Source organism: Phalacrocorax carbo, chromosome 2 (genome assembly GCF_963921805.1).
Source record: "Phalacrocorax carbo chromosome 2, bPhaCar2.1, whole genome shotgun sequence".
NCBI classification, from domain to species: Eukaryota; Metazoa; Chordata; class Aves; order Suliformes; family Phalacrocoracidae; genus Phalacrocorax; species Phalacrocorax carbo.
The window spans coordinates 161,671,040-161,696,331 of NC_087514.1; the positions used below are offsets into that span (position 1 = coordinate 161,671,040).

The window sequence follows — 25,292 nt, forward strand, 5'->3', positions numbered from 1 at the left end:
AGATGTTCACTGTGACTGATACGTATACTTTTATTATCCTCTCAAACATTTTCTGTTGGTAAGCTACTTGATCATAACATAAATTCTTAAACAGGGAGGAGTGTATGACCTTACGCTTTGTATTTCATAATTCTATGCATCACACATTAATTCAATTATAATGGTTATGTAATTCTTCCTACAGGGTAGCCTGATACCCTAGAAATTGGTGGTGCTTTCTACCTTTATGTACTCAGAAAATGTCATTAGTATTTTCCTGAGTGAATAGCATTTCCATGGACAGTAGGAAAAAAAAAAAAAAAGCAAAAAAAAAAGCATAGGACTCATCCTAAAAGAGCACTTCCAGCCTTATATTTCACCTTTCAGGAAAATTCTGAAGATGTCACTTCCCTGGTACATCTCGGTATGCCTGTGACTCAGGAAGGCAAAATCCAGCATGGAAATGCAGCAGTGAATTACCAGCTTGTGGTGGATCGGGGAACGGTGGTGTATGGAAGCACTAGGGGATGTTCATAAATCAGGCAGAGGTGAGACAGCAGCAGTCCTGAAACTCAGCCCTGCGGGTGAGTTAATGCACCACAGCCATTAGCTTGGGTTAACATAACACTAACTGGTGCTTTTTGGGTGCTGTCTATGTCATAGGCAGCCAAATCGGAGCACGGGCAAAGACAGTGAGTGCATGTCTGTCCTGTGTCAAGCAGCCCTTCAGTTGGTGGCATTTCAGGAGAAGCTTGTAGAAAACAGGCTTCACCCGGGTGACTGGGAGAAGAAGAAAAGGGTGGCTGGGCCAGCGTACGTCATGCGCACACAAAGAGGTTGGAAGGTTGTCCCTTCTGTGATTGAAGTGTCAGTTTTATTCATGCACGTTGTTAGTGCCCAGTACACACAATTGTCCCCTGAGAAGTGGCTGCTGTCACACTTGACTCCCGCACTGGCTGACCCACCAGAGTAGGGGCCACCGGGGCCTGCCTCGCTACCCAAACTCCCCTACATCTTCTTAATAATTCCTGTCTTGGTGATTTTCCTTATTAACCTCAGTAACATAAACATACGTAAGAAATACATTAAGCCCTTTATAAAACTTAACAGTAAGTGTAATTATTCAGTTAGCAATTTCAGAAGCTCTTTCTTACTAATGAGGGAGAAAGTGTTTTATTATCTCTCTGGTTTGGCTTTACCTTCCAAAGCAGCTTCAGTGACTCTAAAAATGCATTCTGGCAATAGTAGCACAGTGTTACTGGGCAAAGGGCAGTTGCATAGCACTTAATTTTCCAGCTATGCTGTAAAGTTTAGCTCTTTGAAGATGACTCAAATATCAGCTGACTGGTAATAAACATAGTTTCATGCGGCACTGCACTGGTCCAAGACATTTTCAGGATATATGAATACAAACCAAAGATTTAAGATTTACTGAAATCCCTTTCAACAGCTGGACTGCTCTATGACATGAAGTTGCCCAGGACACTTACTAACTTTCCTTGCTTTTCTTCCACCGTTCCTTTGAATTTATGTTAGTGAGGCTCGGTGAGACCCGCAGACCAAATCACTGAACCTACCGCAGAATCGCAGCGGTTGTAGCTCTTCCAGCACACGTCCGCAGCCATTACTTTACAGTAGTTAAAGAGCAGGTCTGCTCTGCAACAGTTAGCCTTGCAGTTGGGAACGTGACCACAGATCCTACCATAAATACTGACTTATATGACAGATAAAAGCATTTAATCTAGATGAACACGTAGGCCTGCTACATAGGGAAAAACAAGACAGGATTTCCTCCATGCCTTCAGCGACTAAGGCGGCATTCAGAGTCCGCATGAGATACAACCTCAGGATAATATTTTCCTTATCAGAAGTGATTCTTGAAATGCAGAGGAAGAATGAGGATCTCAGCAAATTAAAACAGAAATTCTGCTGGCACAGATTGCAACGCAGTTACAGGTAAAAGACTCAGCGCTTGAGTCTTCTTATCTTAAAGGGTTCATGGTGCTTTTCAGCTACAAAAATGTTTGGGTCTGATGATGTTCAGCAAATAAATGAGTTTGTGAATTTAATCCACTCTCTCTAATGAAAACAAGAATTTTGCTGATACCAGAGGAATAAGATGACCTTCTCTCTACCTGCTAATCAACATCATGGAATCTCCGTGTAATGCAGCTGACACTGGATGAGTCTTATGATTCAGACTCTGTTGTTCTTTTAACACCTATGAATCATTTCCTTTTGGTTTTTTTTTTTTTACAATAATCATTCCTATTTACCAGTCTTTGCACATGCTTAGAGAAATGTTGGCTGAAAAGGATAAAGCTAGCATTTTTGCTTTCAGCCAACCAATAACTTCAGCTTATCCAGGCTGACAGAGGTTTTCAATACCTGGTTTTACATCTGGGACAGCCTTTTTTTAGCACTGAAGGTTAAATATATGTAGATATTGTTAGTACAGTCTCTGCTGAATCAGATTTTATATTTAACGGAACTTATGCGTGCTGATGAGTGTTAATATCTAAGGGTATCAGATGTTGCAAATTCACATCTTTCAATAATCCATGAATATTTCAAATGTTAACATTCTCCCCAGAATTTATCACATATTATTTTCAGGTTTCATTACCATACACTGAATCCATTGCTTGATGGCAGGGGGAGATTAAGTTTCTGGATCTCAGGCTAAACTCCCCCAAAATATATGCAGAAAGTAATAATTTGCCTCAACTCCTCTAATCGCATTTAGTTCCAAGAAAAATCTATAAAAACAGGAAAGTAGGGAAAAAAAAAAAACCCAAACATAAGTAATTTGCCACTTTCAGAGTAATTATACTTTAATCTTTTGACTTGTGTAAAAAAAACTTATAAAATTTAATTTGCTCTTGCAGTCAACATTTTCTGTGCAAAACTGTGACAATATAAATTAATGTAAGTAAAACAATGTGCTTTCTTTTTCAACTTTCAAGCTTTCAAGCTCTTTGAAGAACTTTTCTGTCCCAGCAGCCGAGAACCAAAACATAGGGTACTTAAAAGCAAAACAACCATTAAAAGCAAACGGCAGCAGACCCCAACATTTTTTATAACAACAACTACTGTTAAACAACTCACTACATAAACAGTAAGTCCATTAGAGCCACGATGTCAAAGATGCTCTGTAAGCTGAACAGGCGAAACATTTCCACAATGACTGCAAGCCAGCAAAGCGCTCCATAAGATGTCAACAGGGAAATACAATTCAGTCTTAATAGGTTCAGAGCTTATGTAAGCCATGCTTATGGGATACTCTATTAAAAAAAGCAAGCGAGCAAGTGACATTACTGTAAACGCAACCTGCAGCTTCCTAGAAGATGCAGGCTAAAGACATTCGAAACTCCACTCAGGGACACTGTGCTAGCTGTTAGGCTCACGTGTTCTCGACCAGAAATGAAGGGAAATCAAAATGTCTCCCGATACAGTGACCACTGAGGTGATATCCACCCCTGTATAGGAGAGAGACGTGGAATCCCTTCAGCCCCATGAATGGCTTAAGAAATAAAATCATTATAACCGGCTCATGTGCCTTTCTTCTAGTAAAACATCATCTGCTCTGCAAAAAACAGTCACCCTTCATTCCTAATTAGTAATGCAATGCTACCAATTTCGTACTTGGGATATGAACAAGTTTCTCTCGCTGACAACTCGGTTCATCTAATTAAAGCCATGGAGCAATACGAGATTTGCCATTTCTGGATTAAAAAAATGGTTCATTTGCACACGTCCATCAGAAAAGGGAGAAAAAACACCTCAGGAACTCACCACCAGGTTTCCTATCACCATGACCAACAGGAAGACGAGAAGGCACAGTGGCTGCCCAGCTACTTCCATGCAGTCCCACATGGTCTCGATCCACTCCCCACACAAAATTCGGAAGATGATGAGGAACGAGTGGAAGAAATCGTTCATGTGCCACCGTGGCAAATTACCAGTTGTGCTTATCTTCTTCACGTTGTCCATGTAGCTTTTCCCAAAAAGCTGCATTCCTACCACAGCAAAAATAAAGACGATGATTGCCAGCACAAGAGTGAGGTTACCGAGGGCACCCACTGAATTACCAATGATTTTAATGAGCGTATTTAAGGTCGGCCAGGACTTTGCCAATTTGAAGACTCGCAGCTGTGAACAAAACATAAACAACAGTGTCAGCTCGCAGAAGCAACAGACATTTCAGCCAATTAATTATTAAAGTGGGTAACGTGAAAGACGTTAAATGCCACAGTGTGTGCGGTACAAGGTGATTTTAGCCATACTTCCTGTTAACCTCACTTCAGCTATTAATAAAATATCAGCTGGCTTCTTGGATGAGAATTAACCTTTCCAGAGCTATGCTCTGCCTTGTAACATAGACATGCTTTTAGAGGCTCATTCCCCCAATATCATGGTGGGGAGAGGATGGAAGGAGGAAATCTCCGGTCTTAATATTTTCTTTTACATTGTTTTTTCTCCTCAAATTAAACAGCCTGGCAGGCACCCGGGGAAAGGGGTTTAGGGTTCAATCCCACAAAGAGAGAAGCAATTCCTCTGTGTTTCTGAGCGAGCCTCAGCCAGATGCTATTAGCTGGTAGCTCCCAGGGTGAAAATCACCTCTGTGCTGAGGATCACGCAGTCTCCGCACAACCCACGTCCCACTTAAGACCTATTTTAAGAACGTAAATGATTCCCAGCCCTTGTGCTGTGTTTTCAACTGAAGGTTTAATTTCAGCCCTATTGAAGAGGGGTTGCTCAAAAACTGACAGGAGACCTAGCAGCAGTGGTGAAAAATTTGCATTTTTGAGCAGCACTGAGAGATTTGGAAGAAAAAAAAAAAGGTATTCTGCTAAATGTAACCATAAGGGCTTATTTTCCTGGTCTTTCCAAGCCGTGAAGCCATATCATGGCCAGAATGATTAGCATGGACATCCTAGTACATGAAGTGCAACATAAATGTCAGGCTGGCAAGGAAACTACTTTTCTGTTCCAATATGTCAACAGTCTCTCATTAATAGAATACCACTATCCTGTGCATAACAAAGGAGCTGACAGCTAAGGAGTTCCCGTGAAAGACAGATGCTATGTTATGCTGATCAGTTCTAGAAAAAATAAAAATCACTCTGTGAATAATTCAAAGGCATTTTCTTTTGACAACATTTAGAAGAATGGTGGCATGTTTATAACATAATTTAGGAATAACAACTTCTAAAAACGACAAGTTACTGGCTCTTGCATTTCTTGGGCTATCAATTATCCTCTGACTATGCTAACAGGTGCACAGGTATAAAATGGCAGATTTTTATTACAAATTGGATCTCAAACATTTTAAGTGTGCTACAAGTACCTGGCACATCTAGGAGGAATCAAATTATGTTCTCATTTACCCTGATGTAAATCTGGAACAATTCCATTTATCCCGAAGACTATAATTACTGTCATGTACTGTTCAGGAGTTTGCAGCAATTAAAGTCTTTATCGGTAGATGCATTTTTAAGAAAATATGTTGCATTCATGTTGGAGTTTATATGTAATAAAAGACGAGGGGTAAGAACAGAGTAAGACCGTTACCAGTCGAAAGGAGCGTAAAACAGATAGGTTTCCCATGCTGGACAAACCCAGTTCCATCAGGCTTAGTATAACAATTATGCTGTCAAAAATATTCCAGCCCTGCTGAAAATAGTAGTAGGGGTCAAGGGCAATTACTTTGAAGATCATTTCTGCTGTAAAAATCCCAGTGAAGACCTGCAGAAAGAAAATACGAAGTCAAAGTAACCTTTTAAGCACGCCTCCTTGCTTGCAGACTTTCCACTGATACAGGTAAACACAGCAGAAAGCCAAAAACATTCTACAGGCAAATGCTTTATTCTTCATGGCTGATTCTTTATCACTATTACAACTTAGTGTAGTCTTTTCACAATAACATTTGATACTGTTATAAACTTACAATGATATCTGAGTTCAAGCTCTGGACTGGAACATACATTTCCACCTCCTTATGTCATCTGAATAATCCCAGTGGTAAAAAAGAAAGTGAAAAGGTGCCTTTTATAAAGGTTAAATCTATTCATTTCAGTGGAGAAACCCAAATGAATGTAGTGGGAGTGTTAAAGGGGTATTTGGGTTGTAGTGTACCCGCTGTATTATCCCTTTTTATTCTGTTATTATTATCAATACCAGGGCAATGCAAGCCTCCAGTCGTTCTGAGGTTATTGCTGGCAGCGAAGGTGATTAGAAACTCTAATTTCAGTCCTAGTCTTTTTTTTTTTACAAATAGTCACGGCAATTTTCTTTTCACAGCATCTTGGGAACACATTGCTTGTTTATGACCCAGTTCAAATGTCGGATGGTGGAAGTTCTAATTGGAATATTTTTCTTTAAAACAACATATAAATATTACTTAGGAGGCAGAAGGAGAGGGAGAGGGAAGGCTGCAGACAGCAAATTCAGTTTTAATACATTCCTGCAAAGTATCTCAGACAATCAGATCTTGTCCTGTCATATGCCCTCCTTAAGTACCAGTCTAAATGCACAACGCAAGGCTACAGTCAACTTAAAATAACACAATGTGCACATCAAGTTCTTCATATATTGTTTTACTTTTGTTCCAAGTCCCAGTACAACGCGCACAGAGCTTTGTGTTTCTGAAAAATTCTCTATTGCACTTTTCTATTAAAGCACGTGGTTTTCCACAAAACAGCCAATATCAACGCACTGTGCAGGTCAAAAAAGAGGGGTGAATCCAGAGCTCACGTATCAGTAACATAGAGTCAAGGAGAAAAGCTTTCCTTCCAATAAGCTGAATATTTACGGCAGTATCCCAGCAAAACTGATCAACTCTGATGAACAAAGATGAGAAACCCATTAAGATTTAGAAGGGAAAAGCTAAGATTGTATAATTAAGATAGTAAGAACAAAAATAAATTATCATAGACTGCATTTGAGGAAGGCTTGGCTTTTCTTTGTAATGCTTCAAGGATTAATTTTTCCAAGTGGCCATTTGACACAATTCCTTATGTAAAATACCTTCTTTTTCTCTTCAGGAAAATAAAACCTTGGGCTTCAACAATTTTGGCTGTCATTCCATCAGCGTCTCATACCAAGAACCCAACAAAATGACCTGTCTTATATTTCTAACTAGCCAACAATTTCTGAGTCACGGTGGTCAGATACCAAAGATCCCCACCAGAATGCTCCTGTTTCCCTTAGGACAGAGAACAAGCTAAACTGGATGTCAGTGAAATTGTATCCAGGGGACTGCCTTAAAAACCACGATACCATGCTGTGTATATTATGCAACCATCTTGCTGAGAAAAGACTCAGGAGGATCACTTTCTTTGCCTGAATCATTTTAATCAATAGCCTTCTGAGAAGGAAATGTCACAGTAAGATAGCAAATGACTGAGTCTTCCTAAAGGCATCAGAAATCATGTACGCGTACCAGCTACGAATTTCAAATGGCAGTTGCCAAATCACCGGCACCTGGTACGTGGCAACTGCACTTGTACAAGAGGCTGGATGCTCAGTATGGTAAAGGCTGGAAAGAAAACAGGAAACTTAACATCCCACTGGTGCAAATATGACACTGCTGATTTGGAGGACTTTGCCTTAAAAAAATTATTTGTTTATTATTTCAGCTATTTAAGGTCTAATATTGCATAATGGTATCTCAGTTTCTAAAGGAGAACAAAAATTGGGAAAAACTTGTTCCGTCTACCTATTTTTTAAGTAGTGGCACTGCACAGGCAGATGAACCGTGTAAAGCTGTTCATGTGCTTGGCTGGCTGCCTGATCACATCTGAAAATGCTGATTCCTGTAAGTGATGAACTGAAGGAGTCTGAAGGTAGCAGGTGCTGCATGAAGTAGACGGACAATCAGAGCAGGAGATCTCTGATGACTGGCAGCAGACAAAGAATTGCTCTCAGAGAAAGGGAATCCATATTCCAATTTCATTCTTTCATTTCTCTCAGAAACATTTGTTTTGAGGAAAAAATACCAAAGATCTGCCCTTTTTAATATTTCCCCCCATTTAATGCTAGTATAATCACTCAGAGAGGGTTAGATGCAATGGGAAGATGAGAGCCAGCGTGGGGGCAGAGGAGGGGTCTGGCAGTCTGTGGCTTAGGGGATGCAGTCACCCAGCAGCCTGCCCTGGAGCTGGGACTCCCTTCCCTTTCAGGGGGGGTTGCAAAAATTCTCGATTTTCATTACAAATGACTTTGCAAAATCCCTTACAAAATGGAATTACCATCCTCCGACCTGCTCTACTCGTAATCAATCCAGTTATGCAGGGATTTAGTAAAGCTTGTGAGGGGAACCTGGGACAGTCTGGCCTCTCACAGATCCATCCTGGGATCTCAGGGGACAGGGAGCCCCGTGCCATCAACCTACTGCAAAAAATATTAACAGGCTCTTTTACTTATTTTACACTTTAGTACAGAGAAGAAATAGCTCTAGGCAATGCCGAGAAACTCATAGTGAGGTAATTATATTTTTTTTTTTGCAAAATTTTCCTAAATTTGCTTTGCAATTCCTCCCTCTGCTCATTGTCTCTATTTCCTTGTTGGCACCCAGCACAGCCCCACTCATCCCCAGAAGGTCTGCGGGAGCTGTGTTGGCAGGTGGGATGCCAAGGGCTAAAGTTTCACTGCCTGTGGTCTGCAAAAGGAGAAGCTGATATGACAAAAGCAGAGCAGGGAGCAGACACATCTACTATCCCCTGTGCCAGAGGGGGAAACAGCAGCATTGCCACCTGCTCTGATGGATACTGGGTCCAAAGGAGTTTTTTTAAGTCATCGCAGAAGTCCGCAAATTGTTGAGCAACAGCAAGGAAGGCTGGCTGCAAAGTGGAGCTGGATGCACTCCTGTGAGATCACTTTCAGAGCTACCCTTATCTACTGCTTTCCACAGAGGGCAAGAGCATGGGTTTGAAGCAAGAGAGACCCAAACAGATTTTTGCTTAGCACAACAACAGAGGGAGATTTCCCACGACACAGGAGCTGAAAAACGGGAGGCTGGTCCCACAGCCTGGGAGAAGAACCTCAACGTGCCCAAGGAGGCCCAGTGCTAAAAACGACAACCAGGGTAAAGAAAAAAAAGCAACCTACGTTATGTACCACATACTCTAGGACTGATACAACAAGTCTGATCATTGCTACTACCCACCTAAACCTGCCAGTGTAAGACGCTTCCCACTAAAGGCAGACATCACATCTGTAGTGTCTCTGCATACTCCCACTATAGTCCACAGCCAGTACAGTCACTGGCCTCCAGGACATAGTTCACCTTATCCAAAAGTAAATGTCTTTAAAATATCACATTAACTGTGCTTTAAAATTGTCCATTACTCTCCATTGACTTTAAAGGGAGACAAAGGCAACCAGCTCTGACAGAGACTCCCACGCTGTAAATACTTAAAGTTAGGCAAGGTGAATCCCCCTCTGAGATACTGCAGACTTTGGTTTTATAGAAATCAACGGCTTTTCTCATCTCTGCTATCAACTTCTCAAATTCAAATTTAGCAGCATCCACGTTCCAGGCTACTCCAGACTTACTTATGGTTTCCTATAGGATATCTCTCCTTCTACCGCAGAGATTTTAGGGATAATTTTATCATGCCATAACTAGATGGCATGTGACTTTTCCAATACAGACTACTCTAATATTAAAAGGGTTTTAAACAATGAGTTTTAAAGCAGTAAAACACAGTAACTTTTAAACATAAACACAGAGAAAGATGATTAAAGAAAAAGCTTCCGTTTTGTAGTAACTGCAGAATTTTAGTGGTCCCCTGGGTTAACAAATTGTACCATATTGCCTCTGGAAAGGCTTTTCTGCTGTCCCTGCAGCTTGGCTGTAGATCTGTCACTCTGCTTTTCCTCGGAGAAGTGCAGTCTCTGCTTACTTTGCAGCTCTCTCTCTGGCTGCTCCAGCTTGCACATTACGAGTTTCCCCTCGAAGCATCGGCCATGCTTTGCTCCACGTCCCCTCTGCCCTGGGGTTTGCATGGGACACAGCACATACAGCTGGACAGGGCAGGGAGGCACAGCAGGGCACAGAGGGACCTATAGCAAATGTACCATCGGCGCCTTCTCACATACATATCTAAATATGCTCAAACACCACTCTATTTCCCTCCAAGACCTTGTCTTGCTATTTTATGTAGGGTTTTTTTTAAACTTAAAAGTCACTATTAGTCATCAAGGACTGATCCTTATCATTGCTTCAAAAGAAATCCCAAATAAACCTCATTAACCTTTCTCTTATTTCATTTTCTTAAACAGATACAAACTAGAAACCTACTGGGAACAGCCCAGAAATATGGCTTTAATGGTTACTAACAATATTAGAATATGTTAATTTAATAAAAACAGACCCTTGTCCTTCATTCATTTCTCTTCACCCCCAGAAAGAAAGCCCAGAAAGTGGCTATGTGGACTCCCTTGACATGTCATAGGCAAAGCGATGCTGACAGCATATCAAAATGGGTCTTCCCAAGCCACAGCCAAAACTCCAAAAAGCAGGAAACAGACTCCTCAGGTATCACGTCAAGTTCACGTTCACTTACCAAATTGCCTATATAAAGCATGTGGTCAAACTCCTTCGTCATCTTATAATGCTCCAAGGCCATGAAGAGCGTGTTCAGCACAATGCAGAGGGTGATGGTGAGGTCGGTAAATGGGTCCATTACCACAAACTTGACAAATTTCTTGATTAAAAGCCAAAGCGGGCAGCAATCCCAAATGAGAAATTTAACAGCAAAGTGGTTCCAGCAGGGAGGACATTTCTGGTGTGATTCCTCAAGCTCTAAGTCACAAGCAGTAAAGTAACGGTCAATTCACACTGAGTTATATGACAAGGGAACACTTAAAATGACTCATAACATAGAGGAAGGCCCCTGAATTACCCCAAACTTTTTTTTGGGATGAAAATATTTCTGTCCTAACAGGCTGGCAAATTACGCACTTTGGGTTTTTTGCCAGTCGACCTGCACTTAAAAGACAGTGACCTATTCTGAAAGTAATAACCTTTTAGAAGTGTCACAAGCAAAAATGGAGAATCACACTAAATATGTAAAGTCTAGTATTATATATAGGCTCAGTTTTTCACTCTGTTTTCCATTTTGGCAAGTCCAAATGGATAAGAATACACTACCTTCATTTAACTTAGATTGGAATATATTTTTTTCATTCCCAGGTTGCATTTTAGAAGTATCTTAAATCAGTTAAGAGATGAAAGACATTAAATCCAATATTTAGAGCTGATTTAAGTGCTTGAGAGCCAAGGTATCACTGGTTATCAATAGGGTTTCTGTTCTTGATGTATAGTGCAAAACGACATTAAGCATCTGTTTGCTTCTGAAAGGGGAGTGCGTAAGTCCGTTTGAAAATGCTGCTAGAGCTCCGGCGTTCTTTTGAAAGGTGTTTTTAAAATATTACCTTAAATACAACTTTTATATGTTCATTTCATTTGAGAACCAAAGAAGTGAAATAGCTTCATAAGTATAATTTGTGCTAAACAGTGAAAAAGAAACGCCAAAAAAGACAGTTAATGGCTGGATGATAATGATTAGAGGAATTGCTTAATGCTTTCCTTTTCCGATTCCTTTATGGGCATGGAATGCTGCATAACGGTTTTAGTCTATATAATTAGAACCTGTACTGATAACAGGAAAACTTCAGCCATGGCTGTTATTTCAATCAGTTTATAAACAGCCTCCTCTCTCAAGCCAGGATGCATTCTCTGTGCATTTTCCTTTATTGGACAACAGAACTGTGGTATTAGGTGTCTTCTAGTGAGCTTTCAAAATATCGGATGATCTCCTCCATGCACAGGTTTTGCAGGAATATCTACACTGCTCTGAGATCTCTGCGAAACTAAATTACTCCCAAGAAGCAACTACATCTTTCCAGCCTCCAAACAGAGCATTTACAGGTGATTAAATGATGTGAGAACAATCTGTACCCCAATTTCAATGCAAAATCCTAATTTTGCATTTTTTTGGAAACCCACCTTAAAGGAATAAAGACTTTGGGGAAGTCACTTCCTAAAGGAAGTAATTTTCCAGGCAAATCCAGAACACATCTGTCTATATCCATACTCCTCATAATCACTTCTAACTGCTTATACCACAGTTATTAATTCTGGGACCTTCATGGTGGATGCACATCAGATGTGTGACTCTTTCTCTGAGGCTCCACACTCGACACAAGCCTTTTTATGTCCAGGTTGCTGCTGAAAGGGGTAGTTTCATCCCACTCAGCCACAGTGCAAGGTCCTGCACTTGGGCCAGGGCAACCCCCAATATCACTACAGGCTGGGGGATGGAGGGATTGAGAGCAGCCCTGCCGAGAAGGACTTGGGGGTACTGGTGGGCAAAAATCTGGACATGAGCCAACAATGTGCTCTTGCAGCCCAGAAGGCCAACCATCCCCTGGGCTGCATCCCCAGCAGGGTGGGCAGCAGGGCGAGAGGGGAATTCTGCCCCTCTGCTCTGCTCTGGTGAGACCCCCTGCAGTGCTGCCTCCAGCTCTGCAGCCCCCAGCACGGGAAGGACATGGAGCTGTTGGAGCGGGTCCAGAGGAGGCCACAAAAATGCTCCAAGGGCTGGAGCACCTCTGCTGTGAGGCCAGGCTGGGAGAGCTGGGGTTGTTCAGCCTGGAGAGGACAAGGCTCTGGGGAGACCTTATTGCGGCCTCCCAGTGCTTAAAGTGGGACTATAGGAAGGACAGGGTGACCTCTTTAGCAAGGCCTGTTGTGACAGGACAAGGGGAATGGCTTTAAACTAAAGGAGGGTAGATTTAAATTAGATATAAGGAAGAATTTTTTTACTGTGAGGGTGGTGAAACCCTGGCCCAGGCTGCCCAGAGAGGTGGTCGATGCCCCATCCCTGGAAACATTCAAGGTCAGGCTGGACAGGGCTCTGAGCAACCTGATCTAGTTGGGGATGTCCCTGCTCAATGCAGGGGGGTTGGCCTAGGTGGCCTCTAAAGGTCCCTTCCAACCTAAACCGTTCAATGATTCTACATTACTTCTCTGTCCTTTTGCTAGCTTTTTTTGCTCCTGGACCTTCTGCGTGAGCTGGTTCTGCTCACTGATCCAGGTGAAAACCAATTGCATGTACAGTCAAATCAAACTGCAGGAACACAGCAAGGGGAGGAGAAAGGTATGACTGTCCTCTTTTGGCAGTGATGTGGCATTAAAATGTTTTAAAACAATTAAGAGCCCACATCGTTTTCCCAAAACAGGTGCTCACAATGGGTGACCTTTAGAAATCACAACAGATTTAATAGTTTTGGAAAGACATCTGCAAAAAGAAAAGTAAAATTAGACTGAACTGCTTTTAATCTGCTACTTTATATTGTTTAAAAAAATCGGTCAGAAAAACACAAAGTATGTGTTGGAGGGAATTTTCCTCTTATGTTTAAAAGAAATAAACCCTAGGTTCTTCCTTGTCTGCAAGGCTTTGCAATATCTGGGTAAAAAATCGGCAGATGAAGACTACCCAATTGCCAGGAGCAGAAATCAGGTAACTGAATGGGAAGGGATTTCTGGTCTGTCTGTTTCACACAGTTTGGCACAAATCATACAGCTATTATTACAGTTAAAGCCTGTGACACATTTTATTCTGATTTGATATTCCTCTTTTTGTTAACAAGTATTCAATTTCAATGACTAATCAAAGTCTGGGAGTTAGAAAACCTTTGATAAGGATTGAAACATCTTTCTTCTGTATGAGGCTAAAGATGTACATCCTCTGAGTTACCCTAGACTTGATGGTCTTTATTTTTGTGGTAAAAAGAAGTAATAGGAAGTACAATTAAATAAATAGGCAGAAATTCAGCTCAGGCCTTTTAAGCATTCTTAACACATTACAAAGAAGCAAATCCATCACAAAGCTAATTGCTAAAAACCCCACAGAAAACAAATAAAACTTTTCCAGACTACACCAAACACTGGAATATACTGAACTGATTATTTACCTATTAAGAATACAACTCTTTATTTATTTAAACATATATATATATCTGTTCTGGCCACAATACTGCTGAATATAACGACAGAGGATGGTAAAATGCTGAGGACGCAGAAGGGCTTTGTGGTTTCACGCTGGGCTTTCTCCAAAGTGCTATGCCCAGTCCCTTTCTGGAAGGCATCTCCCAGACAAGCCCCTCTGTCTTGCTTTGCCTTCCTATTCATCAGTAACACAGAGAATAAGGCTGCAGGAGAATCCAAAATTTCCCTTGCTCCACACTGCGTTCCTGAAAGACATTTTTCTATACTCTTAGTTGCTACTTCCTATCTCATCTCATTTTACATGTAGGAGACACGAGGAACTCTAAGAAGCCCTTTCATGCTGCATGTAAAGAACCTAGAAACGTCATGTCTTGCTATGAGTTGTCTCGCTATCAATAGATTTGTAAAATGGAAATGCAAAGTTCCTGTGTATGGAAAGACAGAGAAGGGAAATTATGGAAAGACAGAGAAGGGAAAGCCTCCTGCACCTAGTGAGAAGCCTAATGAGCAATGGAAAAATTTGCTGAGAAATATATGAACGGACAAATGGGTCCTTTAAGCATCCTTAAATTTCATGGTGGGATTTAAACACCCCCTAAACTGTTGTGTTCCACTAGCTGCTCTGCAAGGAGAGACTTTCCTCCTTCACTGCTTGGAAGTTCTGCATGTAGCTGGTGACTGTACGTGCCAGGCTTCCCATCAGCTCCAGAGAGATGAGATATAAATGTATGTACAGTCACCCAAACAGTCTGGTGCCCCACTACCCTGCATCTTGGTTAGCCATGTGTAATTCAAATGCCATGGGGGCACAAAACATTACCAGATCTGACGCTGACGGCCAGGATTTTGTCAGGATTTTTACAAGTCCGTGGGTAAGATAGTGGTTATATTGCCTTCTGTTACAGCTTCACCTATGTTTTAGGGGTTGCAATAGCTACCTATAATGCCTTCTTGCAAAACAATAAGAGTTTAATATCAGGGTCATTTATGTCACTTTGTTCCTGCCAGTCAACATGCATATGGTTTTGAGTCAGGGAACTACAGATGTGTCTTACCTTCCAGGGCACTGGTGATGATGCTGACAGCACTTACTGCCCTCTGCCTCTGAAAGGGTTCGTCCGAGTGGTCCACCGACGGGCGGTGGGGCATTAAAAGCTGCTTCTTGCTTGCCTCGTCCGAGGGAGAGGTCTGCTTAAACGAATGCATTGGATCAGCAGAACAAAACCAAGGCCGATATGAGGTAGTGTTTTCAAAATTGCCTAAGCGCTGGTTTTCCCATCTGAGAAGTCCAAAGCTCACTGATTTCCCAATTAGACACAGGCTGATGGGGTACTGTTTTTGAAAATGGTACTTTGAGCAATTTTGGAAACTTTGCCCTGCCCTTTACTTTCATGTAAATAGGAGAAAGATGCAGGTGAAAATAAAAGGACACTTCTGATGCCAGAGAAACAGCTGTGCTGCTTTACCTTGCTCTTTGCTTGTGAAAGAAGCCCTGCTTAATTACATTAATTATTCCATTATTTCTGAAATGTGTTCACTGTTTAATTATACTGCTAGAAGAGGAAAAGGGGTGTGGGTAACAGCTCCATTACAGGCCTCCGATATCATAGCAAGCAAACTGACTCTTCAACGCATGTTTTTTCTTATTCTGAAACACTGCCAAATCTCAGGAACATATTGTCATCCTGGTGATCTTTGGTATCATGGATTCTGAAGCTCCATAATTAGCAGAGAATCTCAGCTTCTTTTTTCCTCAGGAAAAATAAAAAATAACCCAAACGATCTAGTTCTCATCTTTCTCAAGTAGAAGCTCATAAAAAACCCCAAAGAAATAAAATACCAGGAAAACAGAACTCCTGAACTGCCTTTATCTAATGTTTAATTTCAAATTAAATTTTTGCTTTTGGAAGGCTTGGGTTTCTGAAGTCAGCCAGAAACACAGTATAGCTGCAGACACATAAAGTATTAACTACTTTATATTGTCACCTCAGAGGAGCAAGATGTTACAACTTTTATTATTACAAGCTCCCACTTCACACAGAGACAAATCCTGCTTGCTTTACTCCTCCTGCTCTCCCACAGGTAGGAGGAAACATGGTGGTTAAGGTGTAAGGATCTGGGAAAGCCAAGTTCAATGCCATGCTCTGTCTCAGACCTCCTGGTTGAGACACTCAGTCTCCCAAAACGAATGTTTTAACAGCCCCCATCCTGCTCCTCCAAGCATACAGACTGAGCTCCGAGACACTACGTAAGGAGAAGAGATGCGCTGTAGATAGGTTGGTCCTGATGGCTTTTGCTATATAGCTCCAGGAAGTGTGAAAGGAGAAGAGATTCCGATCAAGATGGAAACCTCTGGTTTATACAAATGTAAGAGTAGCTGCTTTTGCTTCTCCGTAGTGAAATGAGCTACAGGAATTGGATTCAGTCTTCTGGATCTTCTCTCATTACTTGGGTCTGAAATGGCCCTAACCACCCTGAGCAGCAGCCAGGATGCAAACCAAGACTTGCCACGGGCAGCAACTCCACAGCTCTGCTGTGTGTGCCTGGGACATGCACCCAGAGGGACTCAGGATCCCTTCTCTCGACCATTTCTCTGTCAAAAATGCTCTTCAAGAAAGGCAATTCCATGAGAATGGCAGGAGAAAAGCACTGAAGCTCTATGATCTGTCTTTCTGGAGTGTGACCTCTTCAGGACAGGGGACATCCCCTTGTCAGGTGGTTGCAAAGGACAAAGCCACTTGGCCACCAGTTGACACTGCAAATAGCCAGGATACTGGTCTCAGGTCACTTTGATATTGCAGTTAAAAATACCAATCACTGCAAGATGAGAGAAGAGTATGGACTTTTAAAGCAAGCACTTCAAACTTTAGCTAATCCAGAAAAGCAGGAAAGCATTAATGCTTCAAAACCGCTTCATTTTTTTTTTTATATAAAATGTTCTTTATTGTTAAAACAATTGTCTCATTGTCCATTGAGTTACTGACGCAATCATCTCAAAAGGAGTGGTGTAATCAGAACCTATTCAAAGAGACTCCTGCTTCTGCATAACATAACAAGAAAACACTATCCTTGGCATAGGAGCTGGGGAAACCAGGAACGGTATTTCAGATACATTAGTTCACTTGATTCCCTTCACCTCAAAAACTTCCAATAAAAGACAAAGAAACAACAAATGTTTTATTAATGAAGAAAGCATCTACAAAATTTCATAATAATTCGTAGCAGTTTGGAGTACATAACAAATACACGGGACTGAAAAGAAATAACTAAACAAGGAGATAAAAAACATGACGGGGATAAATTTCTAGGTAGAATAAACGAAAAAAGTAAAATCAAAGAAAAAGGAAAAAAGCCAAATAAAAACCCAACTCTGGCAGTTCCCTTTGTCTGTAGAATGAACCATATGAAATACCTCACGTTCCAAATTCCTCTGGATCATCTAACTCTTTTTAAACTGTTTTTAAACCTTCCCATCCCGTCTGACCCAAAGCTTAGGACATACCAGTAACCTGTGTTTAGACAACCTCAACCCCAGAAGTACTCATCTTCTGACTGTCAGGAAAGATCCTATAATTCCTACTCATGCATGCAGAAGTGCTTGCAGAAGTTATGGGCTGGTGGGCTTTGTCTGAAAGCCACCTTTTATTCACAGGTGCAAAGAGAATTCACTGCAGAGGTAAAAAGTCAAAGGAAAAACATTCAGAGATTCATTCTTCCTATTTTTTGATTCAGTTAAACCAGGGTAAATGAAAAGCCCAAGTTAAACAGGTTTGGCATAATCTTCATAAAGAAAATGACAGGGCACTGACTTTTTCCCCAGGTTTCATGTGATATTCCCAATCCGACAAGTTTGTAAAGTCATTTTAATTTTCTTTCCAGCCCAGAATCCTCAATTCTGCCACCTGTGTCATGAGAAGCAGTCCCCAAGACTTCAGGAATCCTGCTGGAGTCAAGGGCACCGTTTGCAGTGTGGCATCCTCCGTGTGCAAAGGGGTATTTCTGAAGAAGACATGCACGGCTCCTGCTTTCCTTCACCTCTACAGGGACGAGGCGGTGCAATTTGCTGCTGGTCTGCATTTGAACTAATGCTGCCACACGTGACAGCCACCCAGCTGCATGTGCCCCCGCCGGAGGGCAGAGCCGAAGCCTGGGCTCCCTGCCAGCGGCTCAGCAGCGGGCACATGGTGGACATTCATCCCCAGAGCCGGGACGCGGTGCCCGGCAGGCAATGCCCGGGTGTAAGGAACACTCCTGTGCTCTTGCAGGTGGATGTGGTCTCTTTACCAACAGGGCAGTAACTCTACCACACAGCAGCTTGCAATTTACTATAGAGTATTTTTCCAGGAAAGAAAGTTTCCATCCAGGTGAATTGCTTAAAATTACTGAAGTTATTTAGTGAAGTTTATGAGCTTTTGTTCTTTGTAAAGAAAAGAGATGTGAGGGTGTTTTTAAATTTACTTTAGAACAGTTAGTTAATAGTCACCCAAGGAACTGGAAGGTTTTGCGCTCTGAGATAGAGCAGTTCCAGGAACTGGACAAACAAGGCAGCATAAAGGCTATTATCATTAGAGAGAGAATACACACAGCCACAGTTGTTCTTCGTACTCATATTTCTACAGAAATTAAGCAAAAATAACAACAGTCCCTACAGTTATGCAAGGAGTCTCCTTAGGATCCAGGTGGGAAATCACAATGGCGTTAAACACAGGCACCTCCAACAGGACAAGATTATTTGTGTTGCTCCCTGATTGACTGGAAATGCTTCTCCTTTGGATTAGCTAAATTCTATAGGGACAAACATACTATGCAGTAATTTACATGTAAATGAGGGTGCATAACATTGAAGAATTATTTTCTTCTGAGTGCCTACAGTTCTGAGTTCTGTCAAAACTGTTATGTAAAGATAGGCTTATTCATGGCAGCATTTTAAAGACCACATTGGGGAACTGGGACAGGTTTAATTTTCCTTGTACAGTAAAAATCTTTTCAAGCATAAAAAGAGGTGGAAAGGCCACACCATGAACAATGGACCCAGTAAGGTACTAATACAAATATTTAATGAGATTGAAGATGACCGTAATAGCTCACAGCATTAAAAAGAAGACATTTAATTTTGTGGATACTTGATTTTTTAAAGAGAGGCAATGTAAACTGAAACCACTTGCAATATTTGTGTCAAATATGAATGATTTATGCTTAGGATGTGCTAAAGCAAAGTCTGAAATGAGCAGAAACTAGTGCCATGGTGACAACTCTCTGTGTGACAGTGGCAGAGGGCTAGCCAGCTTTCATCCCAATGACTTGTTGGCAGTCAGTTTTTGATGACTTATTTTGTTGACATTTTTCTGAACATGGAAAAACTGCTAACACTTTGCCTTTTCACCAGTCCCATGGCAAAGCAAGAAAAGGAAAAAAGAAATTTTACCTCGAGGTGGTTTTAGGGTGAACAAGAAATCCTCAAACCATTGTGGTCAGCAAAACAGTTTTATGCTTTGCGAGAATGAAAGCCAAAGTCTCTTTTTTTTTTTTTTTGGTATAAAAAACCAAAGAAGTTTATTTAACGATAAGCTTCTAAATCATTAGTTCAGCACCTCGATAAGCACCCTGGCCTTTCTTAAGGGCTCGTTCCTGAGTCATTTTCACTCCTGTCAAACTAGCAATACTTGGCATTTCTAGTTTTCTAAAAGAAAAAAGTATGTGCAACCAAAAGGAAATTCAGGAAGGATTGTATGTGCAAGAGGAAGACCCCAAGTGTCTCCAAACTCCACCTTGCTGCTCTTCCCAAAGCCATGCCGTGGGTAGCCCTGCTTGCTGCTGGGCTGATGGGAAGCTCTGGTAAGTGAGAGAAAATAAAGCAATGGAGACCACCAGCTAACAGCCAGCTGCCCACTTGCAGACAAACACCTCCTCAGTCCTACGTCCATTTCTCTGCCACTTCTAATCCCCAAAATAATTGGAATTTCAGGCTAAACCAAGAAACCCCTGTGATAACCCTCCAGAGTTACAGATAGGGCTCCAGTTGGATTTAGGAGGCAGGAGGGGATGCTGCCTTGTGTATTGTTTAACCCTAAAGAAACTCTTGAAATTCACAGGCAGCATCTTACTCATCCTCATCAGCCCGCATGGATAAATTGAGCTCCAGATAACAGCTCATTAACTTAATCCAATTCTGTTCAAACAGATCAATACCTTGTTGAAGGGAGATGTTATTCTAATCTCTTAGTTATCTAAGAAACACCAAGACACAACCGAGTAATACCTGGCTACAAATAAATACTACAAGAATGAGTAGAAACTTTAGTTTGTAGTGTGCCCTGAAGTTACTCACATGATGTATAGACTTTCCCTAAAAGAGGCAAAAGGCCAAATTCCCAGCCCAGCAATCAGCACGAAAACTTATCATTTTTCAAACTCCTCAGCCTCAGGACAAGCCCCAGAAACTTAGGACTTAAAGCATAGTGACCAGGTCCTGCCTGTGTCTTATTTACACTGGGGTAAGTTTGATGAAATTGGCAGGTGCACCACTTGAAGAAAGCTGGTAGGAGAGCAGGACCAGTCCTGATACAGTCCTCTGCAGGATACAGCAGAGATTTCCAGGGGAGTGACTAGGACTTACCATGAGTTTCTTGGGACAAGCTCCCTGCACCCCTCAGACTTGAATACCTGTTGCTCTTCATGTCCAGGCAGACTTCCTGGCCCAGAGCCACCTTTCTGGAGGGTGTTTGCAGACCATACTTTCATATTGCACTACTTTGCTCTTCATACGACCACCGGGGGCTTCCTAGCTTGAACACTGCCATGTAACCCTCTGTGCTGCCAAGGGCAGCTCCCCAGCAATGCTGCCACCACTCCCTGTGGCTCCTCTTATGTGACACGGGATCATCAACAGGTGTAGCAAAAAGTGCAGAGAAATGTAGGATTCCTGCAGAAGAGAGGATGTCCCTCCTCTTGCTCAGGCTGTGCACTGAAGCCCCTGGTGTCTGCATGGACAGATGCCATTCTGCATGGACCATGCCATCCATGGCCAGCAAACCTGCTGAGCAGTCAGACTACCCCAGCTGACAAGACTGATGGGCCTAAACACCATCCATTGAGATTATTTGAAATCTCTCCTGTTTCACTAGCTGAATATAGGGATTAGGGGGAGGGAATGGAAAGTGGAAGCACACTTGGTTTCTCACAGCAGCACACCCACAACTGCAGCCAGGCCCATATGAAGAGTATTTGGAACTGGCTTCTTTAGCTTACGTGCTCTTCTTCAGCCAAGTGTCAGGAGTCGACTCTTCTGAGTCACTAGCCTAAGCAGTGGGATAATCTGCAGCAGCCACCTCTCTCATGGGAAAGGGAACAAGCAGCATGGATACCTTCATGTCAGCTCAGCTGCCACCTGCAGCCATTCCCATGGGCGAACAGCCCTCGGCTGGGACAGGGGTTAGCAGTTGCAGTGACACAAAGGCATGAAAGCTGTTCACCGTGGTCCCAGGTACTTTGCCTGGGGTAAAATCTTCAGGCTGAATGTTGCTAAAACTGGTCAGGCTAAAATTCTCAAAAGTGGCTAGTGACTTTTTGTACTTTCCCTGACAAACCTTAGGAAGGCCCAGTTTGAAATCATCTGCTGAAACTATGGTCTGCTTAAGTGCTGCAGGTTGGAAACTCAAAACCAGATCTTGTTTGATGTTTACTCTGTACTTTAAATCAGAAAGTCTTTTCCAAGTTTTCCCTAAATAAGAATTCAGCAGTCTCCCCCCTTCAGCAATCAGACAGGTCTGTATTTTGCTCATCTGATACTGCTGAGTATCACAGAGGGACCTAAACAAATGCATCTTCAGAACCTAATGCTGTAAAACATGTTTTGTCAACTCCATCACCTCAGATGTTTCATTTACATCAGTGAAGCCACACTTACACCTCAGGAAGCTGCAAGTCAGGGCTTAATGCATATTTCAGTGATGCTTTTTCATGGACTGGTCCTTCATTTCTTGTCCAGGGAAGATAAACAGACAGCACTAGTGGGTCCTTTTTCACCATAGGCTTACGCTTGTACAAAATAAATAACAACAGCAGGGTCAGCGGGGTTAATGAAGTAACTTCAGCTTCACCCTGCGACATCGCTCTTTTGCCTCCCCGAACATATAAATACACTATAAAAAGAAGCCAGAGCTGCTAACAAAGAGCAGACTCAACTTCAAACTTTAACAGGAAAAAGGTGAAAATAGTCAAACACAGAGCCCAGAAGCATGTTGATTTACCTCCGAGCACGCTGAGGTGTTGGATTTGCTATTCCTGTTTGCCTGCACTCCACAGCTGAGGCTGCACGTTTGTGCCCAGCGCTTATAGTTCCTGTAGTGAATACATCTGTACAGCAATGGGCTTCTTGCCAATTAGCTTTTAACTCCAGCTCACATTTTCTGGATGGATTAGATACCAAACCTGTTTTGCAGAAGACATCCTTCACACTGCATCCCTGGATGAGCGTCTGTTACTATACTGCCCGGGTGTTATTTCCTAGATGACCAGGGAGGTGCCAAGAGAGCTCACCCACCCAGGCCATTTAATTTTCAACATCCATTTTTTTAAAAGGCGGGAAGCTGGCAAATGAAAAGAAATGCCAGCAGAGCTCAAAGCCTCCCTGTCACCTCAGGGCCCAATCCTGTAAAATACCAATATTGCCTGTGAAAGATTGAGTGCTCTCATGCTTTGTTAATCTTTTTTTTTGACAGCTGGGAGAGCCTCAGCAGCCTGCAGAGCTGCTTTCCTTTCAGAGAAAGGGGGATATCCACTGCTCATCTGCTGAAGCCTTTCTACTTTGGTTCAGATTATTTTTAAACAGATGCACAAACTCTTTCTTCCACAGTTCCTTTCATGCACAGATTTTTTTGCACCAAGCTAAGTCCAGTAAAACTCCACTATCTACAAACAGTGTTTCTGTTGCTCAGCTGTCTAGAGACTGCTCTCAGGCCTGGTCTTCCTTGTCTGCAGGGAGCAAAAATGAGAGTATCAAAGTCCCAAATGAACGAAGGTGTGAAAATCTGAAAAAGCAGCAACAGCCTCAAAACTGTCAACAAAACAGATAATTCTTACACCACCCAGCTTCCCACGCACAGTATGGCCCCTCCTCTCAGGTACAGTGTGAGAGTCTATTTGCAGGACTACAGGGAATGCCTGGGTAGGCGAGGAAAAAAAATCAATCCAAGGCTTGAAAGGGAAGAAGCTGCCTGGTTCAGGAGAAAAAAAAACAAACCCTACTTCTCAATTTACTGATAACTTGACACAACGGCTGGGATCCATCTCACTCGCCTTCCTCTTCAGGAAGTACCTTGCCTAATACATGTTAGAATCACATTTGCTTATTTCCCCACCAATGTAACCCATTTTTGGCACCTTGTTACTCCGAGTGGGTTTCATCTCACCTGACTTACAACACGTGCAATACAGAGTTATTCACCTTGGGCTCCCCTTGTAGTTAAAGTGAACAGAAAGGGACACTTTTAAGGGAAGAGATTATTCTGATCCATTTTAGATCTCTAAGATGAAATAAATCCTGCCCACACTGACCGTAGTGACTAGACCTCCATTGCTTTAAAGACTGTTGAGACTAATGAGCTCCAATGTAGATTATCTACATTAAAAGAGATAAATTGCCACCATATCAAACTGGCAACCTGTCAAAATTGTCCTGCCTGTGTAGAAGCTATTTCCAAAACACCATCTCATGGTTTTCCAAGTGAATTCATGCTTGGGTCCTAATGGTATCAGTCTTAGTAGCTTCATTTACAACCTTATTAAATATTTTGCAGCAGTGGTGCCTTGCGGTAGAAATCCTGGCAATCTGCAAAAGGCTTGAATTCTGTTGATCTTCTGCTCAATTTCATGGGTGTTATTTGAACTGGATGATAAATCTTTCTGGGAACTACCTTTGGACTGTAAGAACAGCCCTCCACAAGTAGCTATATGGAAGACCAGAGGTTAGATGCAAACAGATAGCAGCCAGTGGGAGAAAACGCAGTCTCAAGATCGTAAGACTACACCGACTCATTTTAGAAACATCATTTTCTAGCCACCGGACAATGTCAGATATTCAAATGTCAAAAGAAACCAACTTTAAAAGTGTCCCTACAAGAAAAAAAAATTCATACGAAACCCAAGATGTAGTTATTTGTCTCCAGCCAGCTCTGAAGAGTAAGTCTCACCAGAAGTCATGAACCTCTCTTACGCAGCACTAGACACAGGCTGCTGTGGGAGTTAGCCCATTGTATTCCCACCCTGCCTCGGATGCTGGGTCTGGGTTTCTCACTGCAGACTTCATATCATGTAAATCAGTTACAGCAAACTCCAACAACATTTAGAAGGAAACAAGAGCGTGAATCACATACAAAAGTTATAAAGTACTCACCAGGTCGCCTGTCCCAGGTTTTTCCATAATAACTGGGGGGAGCAGTAACCCTGCAGGAGAAGTAGGGTCTGGGTTGAGTGCCCCGGTGCCTCCTCCTATCAGGGAAACCACACCATTGCAATCCACTGAGCTGTTCCTTTTGCCCGTCTGGGTGTAGTTGGGAGTAGTAGGGTGAGAACTATGGCTCACTTGACTTTGCACGCTCAGACGCCTCCCAGATCTTGGAATTAAGAGAGAGCCCCGGCGGCTTTCATTTTCCCCAGCAGTGCTGATCTCATCATCGGCAAAATCTGTTTCGGAGCCAGTGTCTCTGCCACGGAGTTGGAAACTGAATATGCTTCCGTGGCTGGTTCTGCGCTTCACCAAGTTTGCACTGGGACCATAACTAATGCCAAGGAGAGTCTGGAAACCCCCAGAAAGGAAAAATGGGAAAGAGAAACAACATTTTGCAACATGTTTTCAGGAGCGAGGAAGGTCTGGGGAGAGCGGTAATTTCCATTTTAAATCAAGTGCTTCAGAGAAAGACTTAATTACACGTATTCAACCTTCTCAAAGTTAAGAGGTTGAATAGTCATTCCTAGCCATTAGGTATTTGTCTAATACTTGACAGCTAAAGATGTACTGAAATAGGAAGGGTCAAGGTGGCATTCGCCTCGTAGCATGATACTTCCTTCGCTTCTACTCCCCCCGTCTGATAAGTGCCAAAGGACCTGGGAAGGCAGCACAAGGAGTGGAAGACAGGAGCAGGGGAAGGGATCCAGCTCCAATTTATCGCATTATCACACATCTTCATAACAGCTAGGGAAGGAACGTTGCAGTGGGAGAAGAAGAGATAAAGAAATAGGGCAGGAAATGAACTGCAGGGAAAATGAGAAGAGGGAAGAAGAAGAAGAAGCAGAA

General features: G+C 42.3%; 1 protein-coding gene across 1 annotated transcript in view; it reads right to left on the reverse strand.

Moving 5' to 3' along the window:
* LOC104051585 (sodium channel protein type 5 subunit alpha-like) overlaps positions 1-25,292 on the reverse strand; it is a 176,790-nt gene that overhangs the window by 91,323 nt on the left and 60,175 nt on the right. The window contains exons 11-15 of the mRNA XM_064445100.1: positions 24,393-24,794; positions 15,055-15,187; positions 10,551-10,789; positions 5,554-5,727; positions 3,775-4,131 (exon numbers count right to left, since the gene is read on the reverse strand). Of these exons, the coding sequence (XP_064301170.1) occupies positions 3,775-4,131; positions 5,554-5,727; positions 10,551-10,789; positions 15,055-15,187; positions 24,393-24,794 (1,305 nt within the window). The remainder of the gene's footprint in view (positions 1-3,774; positions 4,132-5,553; positions 5,728-10,550; positions 10,790-15,054; positions 15,188-24,392; positions 24,795-25,292) is intronic.